At 44.6% G+C, this 22,143-nt stretch overlaps 3 protein-coding genes across 4 annotated transcripts; all 3 read left to right on the plus strand.

The window, feature by feature from the left end:
* Positions 1-5,596: 5,596 nt before the first annotated feature.
* Positions 5,597-14,079, plus strand: LOC100384316 (uncharacterized). Its single transcript, XM_035963399.1, has 6 exons — positions 5,597-5,994; positions 6,918-6,983; positions 9,004-9,176; positions 9,596-12,052; positions 12,137-12,230; positions 12,319-14,079. Exons 4-6 carry the CDS (start codon positions 11,121-11,123, stop codon positions 13,105-13,107), a joined length of 1,815 nt encoding a protein of 604 aa, XP_035819292.1. The 5' UTR covers positions 5,597-5,994; positions 6,918-6,983; positions 9,004-9,176; positions 9,596-11,120; the 3' UTR covers positions 13,108-14,079.
* A 604-nt stretch (positions 14,080-14,683) lies between these two features.
* On the plus strand, positions 14,684-18,719 carry LOC109943121 (uncharacterized). 2 transcript variants are annotated; one of them, XM_023301227.2, is made up of 4 exons: positions 14,684-15,091; positions 15,186-16,975; positions 17,950-18,230; positions 18,404-18,719. In XM_023301227.2, exons 2-4 carry the CDS (start codon positions 16,924-16,926, stop codon positions 18,701-18,703), a joined length of 633 nt encoding a protein of 210 aa, XP_023156995.1. In that variant the 5' UTR covers positions 14,684-15,091; positions 15,186-16,923; the 3' UTR covers positions 18,704-18,719. The 2 variants fall into 2 exon arrangements, with proteins under 2 accessions (XP_023156995.1, XP_020401540.1); XM_020545951.3 differs by having other exon boundaries at positions 14,684-16,975.
* A 120-nt stretch (positions 18,720-18,839) lies between these two features.
* LOC103641231 (uncharacterized) lies at positions 18,840-20,646 on the plus strand. Its single transcript, XM_020545924.1, has 5 exons — positions 18,840-19,081; positions 19,163-19,375; positions 19,477-19,569; positions 19,675-19,800; positions 20,336-20,646. Exons 2-5 carry the CDS (start codon positions 19,319-19,321, stop codon positions 20,489-20,491), a joined length of 432 nt encoding a protein of 143 aa, XP_020401513.1. The 5' UTR covers positions 18,840-19,081; positions 19,163-19,318; the 3' UTR covers positions 20,492-20,646.
* The last annotated feature ends 1,497 nt before the right edge of the window (positions 20,647-22,143 follow it).

Below are 22,143 nucleotides of genomic sequence, written 5' to 3' on the forward strand. Positions count from 1 at the left end.
GGTGTCGGAGAGGAACAGGGAGAGGTTGCGGATGATGAGGTTGTCATCGTCCGTTCCACCCAGTTGGCAGGCCAGACGGTAGTCCGCGAGCCACAGTTCCGGTCTCGTCTCCCCCGAGTACTTTGTGATAGTAGTCGGGGTCGGAACCGGGTCGGGAACGGCGCCCGTCGTATGGCCCGGCTGAAGGCCAGCGGACCGGGTGGTTCGGGCGAGGGACTCCGATCCTCCCCGTTGTCGTAGCGTCTCCCATGCCTGGGGTGGTAGCCTCGGCGCACCCTCTCGTCGAGGTGGTCCCGACGGTCGCGGTGATGGTGCTCGTTGCCGAGGCGACCCGGGGCCGCAGGCGCTGTGTTGCGCGTGCGCCCGGTGTAGACCGAGGCTTCCCGCATGAATCGGGAAGTCGAGGCATGAGGTTCCGAGGGGTACCCCTGCCTTCGGGAGGCGGAGCTCTCGGCCCGTCGGACCGTGGCGCCTTCTAGGAGATTCTTGAGCTCTCCCTGGATTCGCCGCCCCTCGGTGGTTGATGGCTCCGGCATCGCGCGGAGGAGCATTGCTGCTGCAGCCAGGTTCTGGCCGACCCCACTAGATGCGGGTGGCGGCCTGACCCTGACGTCGTCGGCGATGCGGTGCTGGAAGCCCTGGGGTAGATGACGTATTTCTCCGGCCGGAGGTTGGCCCGCCCATGCCTGCCCGACATCCCGGCGGATCGGCTCAAGCGCTCCTGCTCCCTCGTCGAGCCTGGCCTAAACCCCGCGGATTTGCTCGAGATGTGGGTCATGGCCCCCCGCCTGAACGGGGACCACAGCTAGCTCCCGTGGGATGTCAACGCGAGGCACCGGCCTAGGGAGATCACCGTCCTCCGGCATGCCGAGATGGTTGCCTTTGGAGGGACCCCCTAGATTGACGTGGAAACATTCGCGGCTTGGGCCGCAGTCCTCGTCGCCGAGGCTACGGCTACCGTCGGAACAGTCGGAAAGGCAGTAGTCGCATGCGGTCATGAAGTCCCGCATGGCACTGGGGTTGCCAAGTCCAGAGAAATCCCAGCAGAAGCTGGGCTCGTCGTCTTCCTTCGACCTAGAGGGCCTGTAGGTCGAGACGTCCGTCAGCCGGTCCCAAGGTGACCGCATACGAAACCCCAGAGGGTTTGGGCTCGCCTCTATGAGAGCGCCCGCCAAAGCGAAGCAGCTAGGCGGGTCGAGGCTGAATCCGAATGACGTGGGATGGGAATCGGTCGGTACCTCTTGGTCGATGGGCGGTGATGAAGTCACGTCAGGGACTGACTGCACCGTCGTCTCAGGTACGAGGGTGACGTCCAGCAAGCCTTTCGCGAGCGCGCTGGCGTCGTCTGTTTGCCCGGAATCGGCGCGTTGCGGGGAGACGGCACTCGTCTTCGTCTCAAGCGCGAGGTCGATGCCCGGTGTGCCCCCCGTTGGGGTGCTGGCGCTATCGACTCGCTCGACAGCCGACGAGGCGCTGCCTCCTGCTTGGCCTTGGTTGCCCCGCCTTCCCCTCCGTCGGCGGGGAAGAGGGCGGGGCGAGCTTGAAGGTTGTTCTTCCACCACGCGGGGAAGACGTCGTCGATTCCGCCGCCGGCGGGCGGACTGTCGGCCGCCATTGCCGCTGTCGCCCGGCGGTGGAATGAGTATCATGTCGTAGCTGCCGTCGAGGGACATGAACTCAAGACTCCCGAAACGGAGCACCGTCCCGGGTTGGAGAGGTTGCTGGAGACTGCCCATCTGGAGCTTGACGGGAAGCTATTCGTCAACACGCAGCAGGCCCCTACCTGGCGCGTCAACTGTCGGCGTTTCGAGACGGGGGGTCCCTAAGCCGACGAGTGAAATGTCACCGCGTGCCCCAGCCCAGATGGGTCAGCGCGAGGCCGAGCGCGAAGGGGGGAAGTGAGGTGGCTGGAGATGGGCGTGAGAGAGGTGGAAATCCCGCGGCCTTCGTGTTCGTCCCGCGCCCAGGTCGGGTGCGCTTGCAGTAGGGGGTTACAAGCGTCCACGCGGGAGAGGGAGCGAGCGGCCTCGCGCGAGCGCCTGTCTCGTCCTGTCCCCGCGCGGCCGACCCTCTCTAAGAGGGCCCTGGTCCTTCCTTTTATAGGCGTAAGGAGAGGATCTAGGTGTACAATGGGAGGTGTAGCAGAGTGCTACGTGTCTAGCGGGGGAGAGCTAGCGCCCTAAGTACATGCCGGTGTGGCAGTCAGAGAGATTTTGGCACCCAGCTTGGTGTGATGTCGTGGCCGTCGGAGGAGTGCTGGAGCCTGGCGGAGGGACAGCTGTCGGAGCTGTTGAGTCCTTGCTGACGTCCTCTTGCTTCCGTAAGGGGGCTGAGAGCCGCCGTTGTCACAGAGTATGCGGGGCGCCATCATTGCCTATCTGGTGGAGCGAGCCAGATGGGACGCTGGTCTTGTTCCCTGTGGCCCGAGTCAGCTTGGGGTAGGGTGATGATGGCGCCTCCTGTTGACGTGGCTGGTCTGCACCCTAGGTTGGGCGATGTGGAAGCTCCTCCGAAGCCGAGGTTGAGTCTGTCTTCCATGGCCGAGGTCAAGTCCGAGCCCATGGGTCAGGCGAGGCGGAGGCCGTCGACTGAGGCCAGGGCGGAGTCCGAGCCCTGGGGTCGGGCGAAGCGGAGTTCGTCGTCTTCTGGGGCTGAGCCCAAGTCCGAGCCCTGGGTCGGGCGGAGCGGAGTTCGTCGTCTTCTGGGGCTGAGCCCAAGTCCGAGCCCTGGGTCAGGCGGAGCGGAGTTCGCCGTCTTCCGGGACTTAGCCCGAGTCCGAGCCCTGGGTCGGGCGGAGCGGAGTTTGCCGTCTTCCGGGACTTAGCCCGAGTCCGAGCCCTGGGTCGGGCGGAGCGGAGTTCGCCGTCTTCCGGGACTTAGCCCGAGTCCGAGCCCTGGGTCGGGCGGAGCGGAGTTCGTCGTCTTCCGGGACTTAGCCTGAGTCCGAGCCCTGGGTCGGGCGGAGTGGAGTTCGCCGTCTTCCGGGACTTAGCCTGAGTCCGAGCCCTGGGTCGGGCGAAGCGGAGCTTCCTATGGTGCCTGCGGCCGGGCCTGACTGCCTGTCAGCCTCACTCTGTCAAGTGGCACCGCAGTCGGAGCGGCGCAGGTGGCGCTGTCTTTCTGTTAGACCGGTCAGTGGAGAGGCGAAGTGACGGCGGTCACTTCGGCTCTGTTGGCTGAGGGGCGCGCGTCAGGATAAAGGTGTCAGGCCACCTTTGCCTTAAATGCTCATGCGATTTGGTCGGTCGGTGCGGCGATTTGGTCAGGGTTGCTTCTTGGCGAAGACAGGGCCTCGAGCGAGCTGGAAATATGTTCGCCGCTGGAGGGGGGCCTCGGGCGAGACGGAGATCTTCCGGGGTCGGCTGCCCTTGTCCAAGGCTAGGCTCGGGCGAGACGCGATCGAGTCCCTCGAATGGACTGATCCCTGACTTAATCGCACCCATCAGGCCTTTGCAGCTTTATGCTGATGGGGGTTACCAGCTGAGAATTAGGAGCCTTGAGGGTACCCCTAATTATGGTCCCCGACACCAAGGTTCTTCAATTTGGTGTTGTTAGTCACCCTTCTTGTGGGGAGAAGTACTGTGTTAATCAAACTGGAGAAACCTAATGGCTGGCTATAACCTCTGGGGAATCTTTGTAAAGGCTACGTAGTGTGACCCTGTCAGGTCACCTTGGTACTAATCAATGGGGAGTCATGATCTTCGGGCAGAACAGGAATCACAACTCATGGGTAAAGTGTGTAACCTCTGCAGAGTGTTAGAAACTGGTATATCAGCCATGCTCATGGTTAAGAGCAGCCTTGGGATCCTCTTTGATTAGAAGAACTTTGGATACTTGTATGATTATGCTTAATAATAATGGTTATAATTCTGATCTCTGGTATTTCCTCTTAGAGGGAGTATTTTTGGGTAATAACTTGGTTTATTACTAAAACTTGGCTGTACAATTAGTAATAAATACTTGACCAACTAAAAGCAACTGCTTAATCTAAACTCCACATACAACTAGTCCACTTTAGCCAAATGGGACATTTGCTGAGTACGTTGATGTGTACTCACCCTTGCTTTAAAAACCACCCCACCCCAGGTTGTCCCCACTGTATTCAGTGCTCAGGAGGAGATGCAGGCAACATGGAGGACTTTGAGGAGTTTCAGGACTACGACGAGTTCTACTTATGTTAGTGGCAAACCCCCAGTGAACTGCCTATGCAGGCCATATCTGCTACGTTCGCTTTTCCGCACTTTTATAATGTTAATGACCATGTTATAGACTCTATGGATGTCTTGGACATCATGATGTAATAAAGTACCTTTCCACTATTTTACTTTGAGCAATGTGTGATGATGTCCAATTATGTAATCGTTGTGTACGTGAGTTTCTGATCCTGGCACGTACATGGTTCGCATTCGGTTTGCCTTCCAAAATCGGGTGTGACAGCTCTTCTCGAAGATTCTACCCTAGCCACCCACCTATGGCACGAATGTGTGCCACATGGGCACCTGACATGACCACAAAGATAAAGTCGTGCAACACTCCTTCTCATGGAACCCGAGCCCTAGCTTAAGAATGAGGCCTCGCCCTTGCCAGTTTCATTGGTTGTTGCCACATCCTCTTCGGTTCTTCCCGTTTGTCGCAATGGCTCCTCCCGAGTTATATCGCCCTCTTGAGCTCTCTTACGGAGCGATCCTACATGACATCAGTGTTGAAGGCCCCCAAGGGCTCTTTGACCACCTACCATGTTGTGGGTTTGGAGTCGCGGAAGACACCACCTGTCCACGACATAGTTTTCAATCCCAAGGCGCTTGAAGTGCTTGTAGGCCTTGCGGGCAAGTGCACAAATAAATGCTTCTATATGCATAATTCATAAAAGAATAATTCACACATTACTTATTTAGTTTAGGAGAAATTTAATATAAAATCTTCACCATGATTTATTTATTTTTTTATTCAAATATTTCTAAGGAGTGCTTTAATTATAAAGTTATAATAAATAGATTGAAAGTGTTTCTTTTACTTATTCTTCCGTAGTTTCAACTTGAACTTTAGTTTCAAGATTTGAATCTCAGTTTTAAACTACCAAGCTCTTTGTAATACACAAATCATAGTAAATAAAGGAGTTAGAGTATTTGATGTTTATGGGAATTTTTCTTTCTATGTGACACATGCATATATAAATATATACACATACAAGTTAATAAATTCCTTAATAACTAGAAAGAATATATATAAAATAATGAAAATACTTCTTCATGCTGGTACTTTGATTTGTGCATTTGATCTAAGTGTGAAATTCACAACAAAAAAATTGAATTCAAATTTGAGATTTAAAAATAAGAAGGAAAAGAAAAGAAAAAAGAAACAGGAAAACCTAAAACGCCGCATGGGCCGTTTTCCCACTGGCCGGCCCACTCCACACGAATCGAGTGGCCCACTACATCCACGTGCCTCGACATCGGCGGCCTAGGCCCACTCCTCGGCCTCAGCTGCGTCTGAGCACACGAGCTCTCGCCTAGGCCGTTGTATGGTGGTCCCCGCTGGTTAGGTGAATCACCCCCACGCGTGTGTGTTGATCTCGGACGCTGTCGTGCTGGGCCAGCTCATCAGCCCTATCCTCTCGCATCGGCACAACAGAACGTGAAGACGGCGGAGCGGGTAGTTGAACGTGGAGGCGCTCTGAGATCCTAGCTATGGCCTGGACTTCCCCCTGCATAAGTATCAACGCATCCTCGCCTTCTCACCCCTATTGAGCCAGCCATCCCTTCCCGTGACCGAGAAAGCAGGCCCGAGAAAGAGGTCCACTGTCGGTGCTCCGTGCTTGCACCGATGATTGGTGGCCAGGGTTGGGTCGTGGGCGTTCGGCAGCGTGCGTGGATCATGTGTGTGAAGTATCAAGCTCAGGGATCGGTCCGAGCACCTGGAATTCCTCGTTGAACCTCGTCGCTGCTGCACCTCTGCTCCGCATCGTGGACCGACCCCGACGTGTCTTTCGCGCTGGTGAGTCCTTGACCATCGTGCTCACCCCTGCTCCCCTTGACGTGTAGAGCTAGTTATCCATAGGGTTCGGCCTCAGCGGTGTCATGCGTGTTGCTCATCGGCGAGCTCTGTCGCGCAAACTGCTCGCGCTGCCGGGTTCGGTACGAGAGGTAGGAGATGGAACCAGTGCCTTAGGATAAGTGATGAACGGCTGAGATCATGCGACGTGTAGCGTTTCGTCATATTAAATTGTGACCGTTGGATGCCAATCCGATGGCCTCGGTTGGATCGGGGTAGGGATGTCTCGGGGCGATCGAATTTTAATCCAACGGCTGCAGACACGTAACGATTCATGACCCATGTCCATCTAATCTAGGCCGTAGAAACTAATCGGACGACTGTTGTCGCCCGATACCCCTTCGGTCGTGCAACTTTGTAAAAGAGTCCCTGGACTTTTTAAAAATAAACCAGCCATCCACAACAGTTATAAAGTAATTAGATCTAGGTCCTGAAATTGATGATTTAGCCCCTGCACTTTCACAATATTATGTCTGCAGTCCAATCAGCTTATTAATTAGTGAAAATGCACTAAAATCGAATTTCTTATATAAAAATAATTCCATAATCTTGTTTAATTCATAGGAAATTCATTTTAACTCCTTTTTGATCCATTCTAGTTGCATTAATTTCATATTAATATTGTTTATCACTTGGTAAATCTATTTTATCATTAAACATAGATTAAAATTATCCACTTAGTTTATTCTATACCAAACACTTAAAACTTCGGAAAATCATAACTCTTTAATTGTAACTCCGAATTTAGTGATTCTCGAACCTACGATCTCGCTACGGTGTGTAGAATATTATTATGCAGTATGTGTTCATGTTTGGTGTGATGTTAATTTCTCTTGTACCATGTTTGTTTGTATTGTTGCGAGTAGATGGGCAAGCAACTGAGGACCCAAGTGCTCAGCAGGTGGAAAGTGCCGAGCAGAAGCTCGTTGAAGGCAAGTTGTGCCTCTATTTACCCAATAATGTTCTTGTTAGTCATTATGATCTGCATAGGTTAATTTTGTTGGGACCCAATAGGTCACCCTAGTTTGGCTATCTTTATACCTTGTTCACCACTAAACTTTTGGGTAGTACCTGCTATTGCTTTATGTGATTTTGGGTATTAAGATACACATTATTCATGATCATGCTTTTATTATAAATGAGTTATTTACTATTCATGACAAGATCATTATGTTAATTGGAACGTGGAGAACTACCCGGGAAAATAGTGCTACCACAAGGGTGGTATGGGACGCCCTTGGCTGACTAATTAGGAAAGCTAGTGGAGGACTACCTTACCCAAAAGGGGTAAGGGCAATAGGGGAGTTGTCGGTATAGAGAGGTTCTCGAGTTGATTTTGCTGTGATGGCTTTTCAGATGAGGGATTCCTATATTGCGCTACCTAGAAACTGTAGCAGGTTTTCTGAAGCTAGTGGAACTTTGCAAAGGCCTCGTAGTGTTACCCTGCCTCGCTTCCTTGGTAGAGGTGTATGGGATTCATGGCCCTATGGCAGATGAGTAACATGACTTGTGGGTAAAGATGTGCAACCTCTACAGAGTGTAAAACTGGTATATCAGTCATGCTCACGGTCATGAGCGACTTGGACCCTCACATGAGTAACTTATGGAGTTAAATTTAATTGGTCATTTGCATCGCATTGTGGTTTATTTATTAATTGTGATCTCTCATTATTTGGGTTGGTATTTACTTATACTTAGTAAATGCTAATAAAATTTGACCAACTTATTAAAAGCAATGCTCAGCTTTAACCATTATTTGTTGATCAGCCTTACACTTCACACGAGTTCCCACCTTTGGTGAGTTCATGCACATTATACCCCACAACTTGTTGAGCTATAATCTTTTGTGAGCTCACCCTTGCGATATGTAAAGCCACCCATAAGTTGTCACACCCGGATTTAAGGGATACAGCTGGGTGTGTCTCATATGTGCGCCAAGGAAGAACAACACATATAATAACAGAGTGCATAGAGATAAATGTCATAAATATCATAAATGTACTTATTACATAGCGAAAGTCTTACAAAATAAATAATAAATATAAAACGAACTAAATATTATTTCCCAAGCGCCACAAAGCTGACTGGGAGACGCCACCTAGATCAAGTCAAACTCCTTGTTGTGCGGCTCCTCTTCGACCACCTGCTCTTCACCTGTGGGGGATTTATATATCGCAAGAGTGAGCTCACAAAAGAGCATAGCTCAACAAGTTGTGGGAAATAATGTACATGAACTCGCGAAAGGTGGGAGTTCCTGTGAAGTGTAAGGCTGGCCAATAAATAAAGGTTAAGCTGAGCATTGCTTTTATAAGATGGTCAAAATTTTATTAGCAGTTACTAATTGTAAGTAAATACCAAACCATAGTAATCAAAATAATAATAAATAATCCTAATGCGATGAAAATGACAAATTAAATTTAATTCCATAAATTAATCATGTGAGTGTCCGATCTGCTCATGACCGTGAGCACGGCTAGTATACCAGTCACTAATAAGAATTTGATCACCAGTGACGATTTTCTCATGACGCTGGTTACTTCAGTCATAGATTGATACCTCTCTATGACCAAATTTACATCTTCGTCAAAAAGTACAATTGACGAAGATTAGGCTTGAATATGAATGACAAAAATGACAGGAACGTCATAGAAACAAACTTTTGACGAAACAAATTCGACACAGATTAGATTTGATATCGTCATCGCTAATTTGCCTTTTTTGGTCGACGTAATGATGAAATATATTGGTCACAGATGAGTTTTAGTAATCGTTGCTCAGATTTATTTGGGAAAAAATTGCTCCCGCAGAGCTTCGAACCAGCGACCTTACCTTGCACAGGTAGTAGCATTACCACTAGACCACGCGCTTGTTGTTATAACCAATGAGAGTTTTTAACCTGTAATCCATTTACACTATAACCTATTCCCGTTGTTAAGCGTTTGGTTGGACCAGGCCGTATCGCATTGGGCTGCGACCGAACACAAATCGCCGGACACAAATCGCCGCCACGGTCCTCCTCCTGGTGATCCCGCGCCATACCGAGCAGCAAGGTTTCCCTCCTCATGGTGATCTCGTGTCGCGCGTTGTGTCCTCTTCACCGTCCTCTGCCGCCACACACATCGCCGGTGAGGACCACCCTCTTCCTCTCCCTCTCCCTGTGGTTCACTATTGGTGATTTTGCTACTAGGTCTGCTAGTAGTCAATGTGCTTCATCTGATTTAGAAAATTCAGAAAGCAAACCAAACGCTATATTGTTGTTTCCGAATTTTCTTCATCTGTATTACCCGATTCAACCAAACCCCACATGCATTCTGCTAGTTGTTTTTATTACCGGACTATCGAAACAGCAGAAATAGAATGGAGAACAGGACAGCGGCAGGGCGGGAAGAAAAGCCAAGGTCTGATGTGTTGTTTTTTGACAATAAGGTTCCATGTGTGTTTGAATTTTATTTCATATATGCATATGTTCGATGTGGTTTTCAATTTTGTTCAATTTAATCATAGTTAGGGAGTTAACGCAAGTTTTAATTTATTGTCAAAATAGATGGATAGAAGATGGGTTTATGGGAAACAATTCACACCTGCATATGTGAAAGGAGTTGAAGAGTTCATGAATTTTGTTAGTGAAAGATACCCCGAAGACACACACATCCATTGTCCGTGCGTGAATTGTCTTAATCAAAGGTTGCGACCTCAGAGTGAAGTAGAAACCCATATACACATTTATGGAATGTCAGCTACATACACGAGGTGGATTCATCATGGGGAGTCGGCAGATACAGAAGTTGAGGGTATAGAGGAGGAGGTCGAAGGATATGATCATGACTTTGGGATACATATGGATGTGGACGATGATGTTTACGATGATGATCATGGGTACCAGAGATGATCGGTGAACTGTTTGCAGTGGTAGAGGCTGATGGAGAAGAGCCAAGATTTGCAGGAGTTCTTGGAGATTCAAAGAAGGCACTTAGTCCGAGTTCTAGCCATTCAAAATTATCTTTTATGGTGAGGATGTTGTATATGAAGTCTCGTTATCGAATCAACAATACAGCATTTTCAGCAATGATGAAGCTGATGTCAGATGGATACCCTAACAGTGAGTTGCCAAAATCATATGATGAGGCCATGATATATCTTAAAGAATTGGGCCTTGGATACGAAAACATCCATGTGTGCAAGAACAATTGTGTGTTGTTTCGAAATGTTAATGCTAAAATGAATGAGTGCATAGTATGCAAGGAGTCTAAATGGAAAGATGAAACTAGTTTGAAGCGGGTTCCACATAAGGTTTTGAGGCATTTTCCACTCTTGCCAAGGTTGAAAAGAATTTTTGCTTCAAAACAAACTTCTGAGGAAACACGATGGCACAAGAAAGTGAGGAAGCCAGTCGCCAATTTGATGAGCCATCCAGCTGATGGGGAAACGTGGAAGGACTTTGACCGAAAGTACCCAGGTTTTGCTGATGATCCGAGGAACCTGAGGCTAGCCTTAGCTACCGATGGATTCAATCCATTTGGCAACATGAGTACCCAGTATAGTATGTGGCCAGTGCTTGTGACACCGCTTAATCTCCCACCATGGGAATGTGTGAATCCAGCAAACTGCTTTATGTCTTTACTCATCCCAGGTCCAAGATGTCCAGGAAAGGATTTTGATTTGTTCCTTGAGCCCCTAATTGAAGAACTGCTCAAGCTATGGAAGGGTGTCAATACCTATGATGCATGTACTGGTAGGAAGTTCGACCTTCGTGCTGCTGTACTACGGTGTATACATGATTATCCAGCGCTGGCCACGTTATCTGGGTGAACAACAAAAGGGTATTATGCATGTATTTATTGCGACAAGAATCCATTGTCTCTGGCAATAAGGAACAAGTTATGCTAGATTGGACATCGTCGTTGCCTTAAAAGGACACATTATGGTGGATAGCATGGATTTCAATGGTAAGCGTGAAAACAAAGTTGAGCCTGGCAGGTTTACTGTGGATGAGGTCCTACAAGAGCTAGAGAAGGTGAAAGATGTCAGGCCAATGAAGCAGGCTGACATTACTGGAAATAAAAGATTTGATGCTTCCACATAATCTCGATGTGATGCACATAGAGAAAAATGTATGTGAAAATATTCTTTGCACACTACTCAGTATACCAGGCAAGTCCAAGGACACACATAATGCAAGGCTAGATTTGTATGATATGGGCATAAGACCTGAGCTGCACTTGCAACAAGATGGCAACTTGGCCTGCAGGGCTCCACCTGCTCCATATGTGTTGGGGAAGGATCAGAAAGTCGACTTTTGCAAGTTCCTCAAAGGTATCAAGTTTCCTAATGGATTTGCGGATAACCTAGCAAGATACATAAGTGAAGATGGTTCAAAGGTGGTTGGAAAACTGAAAACACATTCTTGCCACATACTCCTACAGAGAATCATACCCGCTGGTCTTAGAGGACTGGTGAGGAAGGATGTATATGAAGCAATTGCAGAGCTGGGGACCTTCTTCAGGGAACTATGCAGTAGAAATCTACGGATAGATGTTGTGAAACGGTGGAAAGGAGAAATTCCATTGATCCTATGCAAGCTTGAGAAAATCTTTCCATCTGCCTTCTTTGATGTCATGGTGCACTTGTGTGTCCATCTTCCCGATGAGGCACTGCTTAGAGGACCTGTTCAATATGGATGGATGTACCCAATAGAAAGGAGACTAGGCACTTTGAAAAATTTTGTAAGGAACAGGGCTAGGCCGGAAGGATCAATTGCTGAGGCAAATATGGCAAGTGATACCTTGACATTTTGTTCTAGGTACATGAAGGATGTTGACACTAGATTTAACCAGGATGATGATAGTGGTACAGAGATGCCATTGCCTAATGACATCTCTGTTTTTAAGCATGGTGCTACTCTTGTTGGAGCTACTAAGACTGAGTACATTGATGATGCTATCATGAATAAGTTAGTTTGGTATGTTCTACATAATGCTGATGAAGTAGAGGATTATTTGAAGTAAGTATCGTTTACATGTTTGAGATTTAATTTTTGTTTTATTTATATTTGAAAATATTCTTATGATTAAAGTATGCCATGCAGTCTGTACAGGGAGGAGCTATCGCAACAAGGTGCACGTCCAAATGATGTTGATCGAATGGTTCAACAAGGATTTGCAAAGTGGTTTATGTCCCATGTAAGTCACTAAACTTTTATGTTATAGGTTTACTAAATTTTTTGGTATGCATATGTAATTGTTGAGCTGAGTAATTTTGTTGCGACAGATTGAGAAGAAGCGTAATGAGAATCCAGAATTGGTTAGCGAAGGACTGTGGGCACTGTCATGTGGCCCAGCTCGGCGAGTTAAGACTAGTACAACTTGCAAGATTAATGGAGTGCGGTTTAGCACAGTGGATCGTGAGAAGTTCATGCAGACACAAAATAGTGGTGTAATGACTGAAGGTGAACATAATGGGGAGAACATAGATTTTTATGGTGTCCTTAAAGAGGTAATTGAGTTACAATATAACTCGAATTGTCAAGTTCGTCGGACGGTGGTTCTATTTCGATGCGATTGGTACAACCAAGTAGGCAAGACTGTGGGCATTCGAGATGACAAACATTTCAAATCCATCAATGTGCAGTCATTTTGGTACAAGTCTGATCCTTTTATCTTGGCAGACCAAGCGAAAAAGATATTTTACCTGGAAGACACAACTCCACAATGTAAAGATTTCCGAGTTGTGCAGAAATTTGAACATATGAATATTTATGATGTGGCTGAAAAATATGAGGGCCGTAATGATGTGCATCAGGATGATTATTGTTCTGATACTGAGCATATAGTGCAAGAAGGTGATGATAATCAGGTTCTACACAATGTTGAAGGTGGAGAAGCCACTCTAATTGAAGGCAATTTAGAGGAACTAATAAGAAAAAAGAAGGAAGCTACTATTATTCTTGAAGATAGTGAGGATGAGGAGGAAGATGATACAATGCTTCAATATTTTAATGATGGTGGCGACGACAACAATGATGACATGTCCATAGAAGATGAAGATGAGGATTTCTAGTATTGATAGTTGATTTATGAACAAGCCTATTCTTTAGACTAATACAACATATTTCTGATACTGACCATGGCTTGATTGAATGAATTGAACTCATGAGCGGTGTATGCCAGGGAAGACATCAACTTCATGAACTCGCGACCATCAGCATCGACAGTGAAAATATTGGATATCTATTGCACTGTGCAGTTTGACAAAAAGGTTTATAATGGCGTGATGGTGGCTGTCTGGACAATTTGTTTATTATTTCCTTCACTAGTTATAACGTCAGAGGCAGATGTTCTTTTGAACTTTGTTACTTGGCAGAGTTAAACTGAAGATTCTTTCTTTTCCTTGATCGTTCTATCAATCTGTTTAGTTTTACAGTTGTTGGTGCATCAGTTTTCTGCACAAACATGCAACATAAAAGGAAATCAGTGTCTATCACTCTATATGAGTATCTGAGTAAAAGTATATCTGGAAGATCGGTTCGTTGCATCCTTAATAAGATCGTTACCAAGATTCCATGACAGATCGAAATATATTTTGATGTTTTCATCTGTTTGTAGTTACAGTACCTAATAAAGTTTAATAGAGTAGATCCTGTCAAACTATATCTTCTATGTTTTACTTTGTTCTTGGAGAATTATATCCTTACCAAGTGTTGGTGGCAGATCCAAACATACTTTAGTATTTTCAAAATTATTTGTGGTACTTGAAATTAAATTGATTTGCATTGACTCTCTTGTACCTCTGTACAATGTGTCGAAGTAATGCTTGATACCTGATTAGATCTTTGTACATTTTCTCTTCTCAATAATCAAGATGAGTCGTGGTGGTAGTGCCGGTGGTGGTCAAAGTTCTCTGGGTTATCTCTTTGGAAGCGGTGAGCCCCCCAAACCAGCAGTGGCACCAGCTGCAAGTGCTCTACCTGTTGAGAAACCATCTGCTGCAAAGACTGATGCGACCAAGCAGGTTGTTGCTGGGGTTACCAGCTGTTGGGACTTGTTCTCAAATGCTATGAATTAAGAACAAGGCAACACAGAAAATGTTAAACATTAAAGTCCTTCGTCCTTCGAAGCATTATTTCCCTTGAGAGATAATGATTTTCGGACGAAGGTTATGAAGGACTTACCTTCATCAATACATATAAATAATGACGAAGGAAACATATAAAATATAAAGGATAACATAAACAATTATGTATTACTATCAAATCATTTCTATTTCATTATTATGGAAAAATAGAAATGATAACAAATTACGAATGTACCTTAGGCTTGAAAGAAGGTAAAAGTACAAGCGTGACGCAAAAGCAAATGCCAAGTCAGCGTGAACAGTATGGGAGCACTGTTCATCTATTTATAGGCACGGGACGCAGCCCATGTAAAGTTACACCCATGCCCTTTACATTTGCTAATAACTTTATAGTAATCCATCGGGGTCTAAATAGCCTTTTCCCCTTTAAGTCGATTTCCTTTTCTGCTATCACGCCGAAGCTCCCCTGTGCATAGCTTCGGCTCTGCGCTATCCTTCGTATTCTTTATGCTTCTCCACACTGTGGTTTTGATCTAAGTCCAAAGGTACCTGTTCATGTATAATACTCCAGAAACATTGTTAAATCATGTTTTTGAGAACCTTCGGAAGCCGAAGCCCCCAACACCAGCCAAACCAATAACTACCACAGGGCTGATGGTCAGAACACTGGCAACTTCCTTACGGTATGCTACTTTATGTTCTTTCATTTCACATAGGCTTTTTACATATTAAGTGTTGCTATCATCCATTGACTAGCTGAGTGCCACTTCCTTACGGTATGATACTCAAAATTGATCTTCAGTTCCTCACTCATTGTTTTGTTAGCACCATATATTGAATATTGCAATTTTGGCAGCCCTTAATAGAGCTTCCAGAAAAGAAATGCAAGCGATGTGGTTTGTATGAGGAGGGCACATTTAATCCTGATGCTGACTTCGATGAAGGGGCACATTTAACATAGCAAGTGAAGGTTTGGAAACTAAGAAGACATCAATTGCTGTCATCATAGTAGTTAGTGTTCTTGCTTCAGTCCTTGTCGTCACTGCCTTGTTCGGGGGCTTCAGGTACTGGCAGAAGAAGAAGAGGGAGAGAGACCAGGTGCGGTTCCTCAAGCTCTTTGAAGAGGGAGATGACCTTGAAGATGAGCTGGGCCTTAGTAACGATTTCTAAAATAGTGCATGCAGTCTTTCTTCCGATGTTTTCAGATGTAGTTTCCATGTATGCTGTATAGAATGTGAATCCTGTGAATACTGAAATGTACCATTTCTAAGTGCCATTCGTTTCAGTTTTTTTGTTTTTTATTCGTAAGTGCCATTAGTTAAATAGAATTGTGCTCAGTTACTAATGAACAAACTTGACTAGTGCAATGGTAACCACTCCCTACTTTGAACCTTAGCGTCTTGGGTTTGAGCTATGCGATAGTCATATTTTTTTGTGTTTGTTGACATTTTTCAATCTTTTTTGTATTTTTCTTTTATTTATTTAGATGTATAGTACTAGTTTCTCCAAATCTTTAGAACTAGTTTAACTATTAATGTAATTACTTGTTATTTTACTAAAGAATAAGTGGTAAAAAACCGTCTGTAGCTAGAAAAATCTAAAAACTTGCATGTACACTTCATTTTGGTGTACAATGTTGACAAAAAAAATTCAATTTATTCTGACAAAGTGGTGACATACATCCTCAGAAAAGGCATACATCTCTCACATAGAGCCTAGTTACTCAGTGAGATATGTTCATGCTTGTGATGGATCTATACTCCCACTTTATCCAAATCATTTCAACTTTAATGGGATGTTTATTGAACCAACCTATGATGTTGTGTGCATTTATGCATTTTCAGACCTAGTTTACCAATTACTGTAATTATTTGATGCATTTCTTAAAGATATTTCTTACAATACCATAACCTAGCTATAAAAATCTAAAAACTTGCTTGCACCATTCATTTTGGTGTTCAATGTTGACAAAAAAGTTTCAAATACTTCGGACAAAGTGGTGACACACATCCTAAGAATGGTATATATCTCTCATATAGAGGCTAATTACTAAGTGAGAGATGCTATTGCAAGTGAGAGATGTATAGTACCACTATGTTAAAATTATTTCCAAACATTATATAACATGATCATAAACCAAACTAATGTGTCCATGAATAGATAATTGCAAAAAAAATTATAGAGAGAAATTGAAAACAAAGAATAAATAAAAAAGGTGGGCAAAACAAAAAATGTCTCCTTATGGGCTTGAACCTAGGAGCTCGATCTCATAGTTAGCAGGTCAGACCATCAGGCTATTCATGTGTTTTCAATATGTACCCAGCGCTACTATATTTAAATGCATTAGCCTCCGGATTGCCAAACAAATTAGGCGCCAAAAAATATTTTTCTGCGTCGTCACTAAAAAACGCCGCCTGGGACACCATTTTCTCCCCCACTCATCCTCTTTCTCCCCCACTCTTCTTCTTTCTCCCCCACAAGTTTCTCCAACCCTAATCGCCGCCGTCGGGACACAACCGCCGTCGACAACCTGCCTCCTCGACCAGGTACCTCACCGCCGCCGCTAGGACACATCCGACGTCGATGACCTACCTCCTCGACCAGGTACCTCACCGCTGCCCCCTTACCTCTCATCGCGTCGATGAGTTGTGTCATCGCCGACTTCACTCGCCGCATCCCGCTCTATCTCATTGCCATTCGCATTTCTCTCGCCCCTTCCACCTAACACGCCCCATCCACATTTCTCTCGCCAACCCCTAAACCCTAACCATCACTGGATTTGGGTCATCGCCGACGACCTTGATGGTGAACACAAGGAGGCAAAACAGTCAGAAAGGTCCACAACAAGAAGAAGGTATCTTATGGTTCACTCTGCCTAATTCTTAGTTGCTAACTATTACCAAGCTGGATCTAACCAAACCTAATGATGCTAGATACATCATTCATTCATCGACACGCATGTGAGTGCATCACTGTGTTTATAAAAATGGCATGGAAGGGCCAATGATGCAGCATTCCGCACACTAGGAAAGTTGGTCCCCATCCATAACTACTGTGAGAGACACGATTATTCTAACATGCACGCGAAAGAAATCCTCAACATAGGGTGTGTAATTGATTGATTGCTTCCATTGGCTTTTGCTTGTATTAGACCTTATGCAGCACAATCTAAGCCAGAATAATCGTGTACAATATCTTAGTGTTTAGTTATCCTGCACAAACAAGACACATTTGGTACAGTTGTGTTTGGTTCCTTACGTTGTGTTATATGCAGTCACATCCATGTTTTAGTAGAGAACTTATGTTTCTAGTATAGGTAGAAAGAGATGAGAATATCTCCACTTTTTTTGTTCATCAGCTTGTGTAAATCTACATCGCCTAATCAATGTACTAGCTAGTACTTTGAACATTGTTTAAGCTTGCATAAAGATTTCCACAACCAAACAGGCGAAGTACACTGCAGAAGCCTAGATACAGGCTAATGCAAGCCACCAAAGAGTCCCATAATGCCTTTTTCCTTTACTTAGAAGCATGAGTACAATCATAAAAACAATCTTTTAGGAAAAACATGAAGGCTGAAGCCAACAATTACGTAGATCAGGGGGAAAAACTACAGTTATAGTGCAACCACAATTATGAAATTGCAGAATCATAAGCAAGCTTCATTATGACTGAATCTACACATCTTATCTATTTGCTCTACACATGGCACTACTAGCTCTTTCCTCTTATCTTCCCTGCAAATAGTAGTACCTCTTAGCATTTAGTAAAATCCTTTATATTATCTAATACGCACAATGTGCTTGTTCTTATCTATCTTGCAAGTAGTTCAACATGAGATAACTGATTATGAGAGAAGACGGGATAAACAAGTGGAGGAGAATATAAAGAAGATGCAAGATTTGGGTCTGAATAAATATACTTCTGTTCTAAATAAATCTTTACCACCATCTGCATCAACAAAGGGGAACAATGCAGCAAACAAGAAAACTAATAGTTCAGATTCGGATTCATATGTCTCTGATTATCTCCTTGACGATGATGATCAAGGAGATCCTGATGATGATGACACTGAATCTTATGAGCAGCCACAACCCCTGGCAATTAAGGTGCTCCTTCTCTCTTCAAAGTAGTGGATGGCAAATAGTTGCATTGCATTTCAATGTTTTTAATCTGGTATTTAATATATGCTCATGCTTTTAGATTCATCTTCTTTATTTCATACCTCTTAATTGATATATGGTCTTGCTTTTAAATGCACATGACTATTTTTTGTGGATAGTATCCTAGAAGTGCTACAAACACAACTCGTGCTTCAAAGAAGAAGACAAACCCCAACATGGCTCCAGGAATTAGGTTCAGCAAGACAGTGAGGGCAGGTCCACAACTAGAGGAGCAACCTTCAAAAGGCTTCAGTCTACAGAGACAGATGGCCACAATGTACAGGAACCAACATATGCTAATGATGACATACCAAACAGCCCTACTACACTTGGACTTGTTGATCATTTCAGCAGAGCTGCAGAGGAAGACATGGCATCCGCTGCTCATGATAGTACAGGTGATGCTGAAGGCAATGTAGCTAGAGATGAAGAAACTGAAGGCAAGTTATAGTTTTTTCAGTCAAATATGGCATCTCTTTTGCTAATTTGCATGAAACAAAACAATTTCATTATTCAATAAATGCGAATTCTAATTTGTAGCTCCTACACAGGGAGCACCAAGGAGACCCAGGGTAGCAACTAAGGGAAAACATCTGGACAGGATGACTAAAGTTATGCAAAGGAGACTACCCATAGCTGTTGAGGAAGGCAAAAAAAGGCCACATGAACCTGTGCAAGCTGCCAAGTTTGCATCAGAGGCTGGCATCATTATTCAGGAAACCATGCCTATCCTAACTCATTGGAAAGATTACAAGGACGACCAGAAATACTACAACAACTTTGTGTCACAGCTAAATGTAAGTGCATTACTAATTCTATGGTTCACTTGTATACTGCTTAACCTGAATTGACTAACTATGGAATTGTCATATGCATAGGGGCACTTGTCCGTTAACACTGAGGACAAGGCAACAAAGGAAGCTTGCACCGATATGCTACGCTCTGCGGTAAAAAAGCAGCGTTATCGGCTCAAGTAGAAATACTTCAATGGTGTACCTGCAAATGAGATTAGGACAACTTCTCTTGTATCTTACATGACTGATGAACAATGGAGGGCATTAGTTGCAAAGTGGTCTGATCCAAAGAACATGGTATGGGTATCTTGTCATATATTCTTCTTTCACTATAAGTTTGCAAAGGATCTTCGCATATTGAACCTATGATCTAATCTGACATGTTTATTCTCTTGTAGGAAATAAGTGAAAAGAACAAGCAGAACCGCAGTAAAGTCAAGTTTCATCAGTCTACGGGTTCTCGCTGCTATGTGGCACACTTACATGCATATGTAAGTAAATATTACCTTGTACTACTACCTGCACTTTTGCACTCAACAACTTCTATTGCATTTGATCTGAGAAAACTTTGTTGTGATTGTTTATCCATGAAACAGAAGCAGAAGAGAAACAGAGAAGAACCCAGCTTAGATCAGACTGAAGAACTAGATGCGGTGGACGCCTTCAAGACCTGCCATACCAACTCCAAACGTGGCCTGAGTGAACCAGCAAGAGAAGCACTTGTAAGTTCATTTGTTTGCTTTATTTAGTGTATTTTTTATGAGATCATATGAGGCAACATAGTTCACCATTCACTTGAAATATTGGGTAGATATCAAACACATTTTTCAGGACAATATCTCTAACTAAGAAAGATTTAGGAAGAGTTTTGCTACTCTCTAGTATCCTTCCACCATTGATGAGTTTCACATTATTGTCAGCTCCAAATCTGCTATAATTTGTCATCACTAGATGTCACACCTTATCAGTTTTTAATTTTCAGAAAATAGAAATTTTATTGCCTGATTGTCCAACTGACAGTCTTCTGGAAAGGAACATGATATCAGAGATCATTTGTGCCTAAATCTCTGCATTTTTACCTCTCCAAAGCAAATGCCAACTGCAATCAGTTTCTGTCAGTGTACCATTGGTTATTATTTCATTATAAACACCTTGTGTCATATGTCTTCCTCAAATTACTGTAATAACTAACAATTGGCATCTTGCTATTGCTCATTAGCATTAACATGTAACTGTTTTCTGTCCATGATATTTCAGTCTGATATGGAGGCTTTGAGGGCTGAACCTGTTGCTGAAGGTGAGATGCCAGCATCCAGTGTGCAGCTTGTGTCCAAGGTGCTGTCCCAGAGCAGCTCACACCAATTCCTGAAGAGCGTTGGCATCAAAACACCGGCATCCTCCAAGTCTTCATAATCAAATCAAAGTGAGCTTCGGGAACAACTTGCAGCTGAAGCGATGGCTGCTGTTCAAGGTGAACTCGACCAGCTCAGGAAGAAATGTGAAGAAGCTGAGGAACAACAGGCGAGGACACAAAGGGAGTTGGAGGAGTACAAGAAGATAACAGAGAAGAACAGCAAGGAGATGGAGGAGACCAATGTGCTCATCAAGAAGCTCTTGTCCTTGCATGGTAACGCTTCTTCTTCGACATGAGGGCCGCTGATCAAAGCTGCTGTGTTTGGCTTGTTCTTTGACAAGGGTACCCAAAAACTCAAGTTGCTCGTGGGTGGCAACTTTTTATTATACGATTTTGTTTGTGCAAACGCAACTGAAATGTTAAGTCAAGTGGTGATGCTGTGAACTGAAATGTTAAGTCAAGTGATGATGCTGTGAACTGAATTGTGTGTTCATTCCTCTGTTCTAGTATCTTTTGCAATTTCCAATAAAATTATTCTCTGCACTTCTATGACCAAACTGGAGGCATATAATAAAACATATGCCACGTCAGCTCTTGCGTCAGCTGCCACGTCAGTTCTGACGTCAGCTGCCACGTCACCGCTGACGTCATACGCCAGTGTGGCATACGCCATCGGGTCCCTTCCAAACAGCTGTGAATGACCAAAACACGACTCTATCTATGACGAAACCGGACCGTCACAGAAAGGCAACGACATTAACGACGCCGTCAGCTTGCCCGGGCAGACGGCGGATTATGACAGAACTGTGCCTTCCTCCATGACCAAACTGATCGTCATAGATTGAATTCACTTCCATGACAACGCGTATTTCATCACAGAATGGATACAAATCTATGATGAAAATGGGCAGTCCGTCACAAAGCTTTATCTGTAATCGTCACAAAATCGTCACAAAGCATATTCCGTGACGAAATACGAATGTCATCGATGATAAGATCTCTACTAGTGAGTTTTACACTCTACAGAGGTTGCACATCTTTACCCACGAATCGTGTTACCCATTTGCCACAGGGTTGATCGGACCCCATACACCTCTACCAAGGAAGAGAGGCAGGGTTCCACTACAAGGCCTTTACAAAGTTCCACTAGCTTCAGAAAACCCGCTATAGTTTCTAAGAAGCTCTAGTGCAGGGATCCCTCGCCTGACCACCATCGCAGCTAAATCAACCCAAGGACCTCCCTACACTGACCACTCCCCTAATGCCCTTGCCCCTATCGGGTAAGGTAGTCCTCCACTAGCTTTCCTAGTTAGTCGGCTAAGGGCGTCCCATACCACCCTTATGTAGCACTGTTTTCCCGGGTGGTTCTCCATGTTCCAATTAACATAATGATCTTGTAATGAACAGTAAATAACAAACTGATAATAAAAGTGTAATCATGAATCATGTATATCTCAATACCCAAAACCATATAAAGCAATAACATGTACTACCTAAAAATTCAGTGGTAAAACAAGGTATAAAGATAGCCAAACTAGGGTAACCTATTGGGTCACATCAAAATTATCCTATCCATATCATTATGTTTAATAAAAACATGACTAGGTAAAAAGGAAGTGATCAAGGATATATCTTGCTTTCAATGAGATCCTGAGTGGATTTAACACAGCGAAGGGGTATCTGAGATCTAATCCTAACCATACTCTCGAAG

The sequence above is a fragment of the Zea mays genome, chromosome 10 (genome assembly GCF_902167145.1).
Source record: "Zea mays cultivar B73 chromosome 10, Zm-B73-REFERENCE-NAM-5.0, whole genome shotgun sequence".
NCBI classification, from domain to species: domain Eukaryota; kingdom Viridiplantae; phylum Streptophyta; class Magnoliopsida; order Poales; family Poaceae; genus Zea; species Zea mays.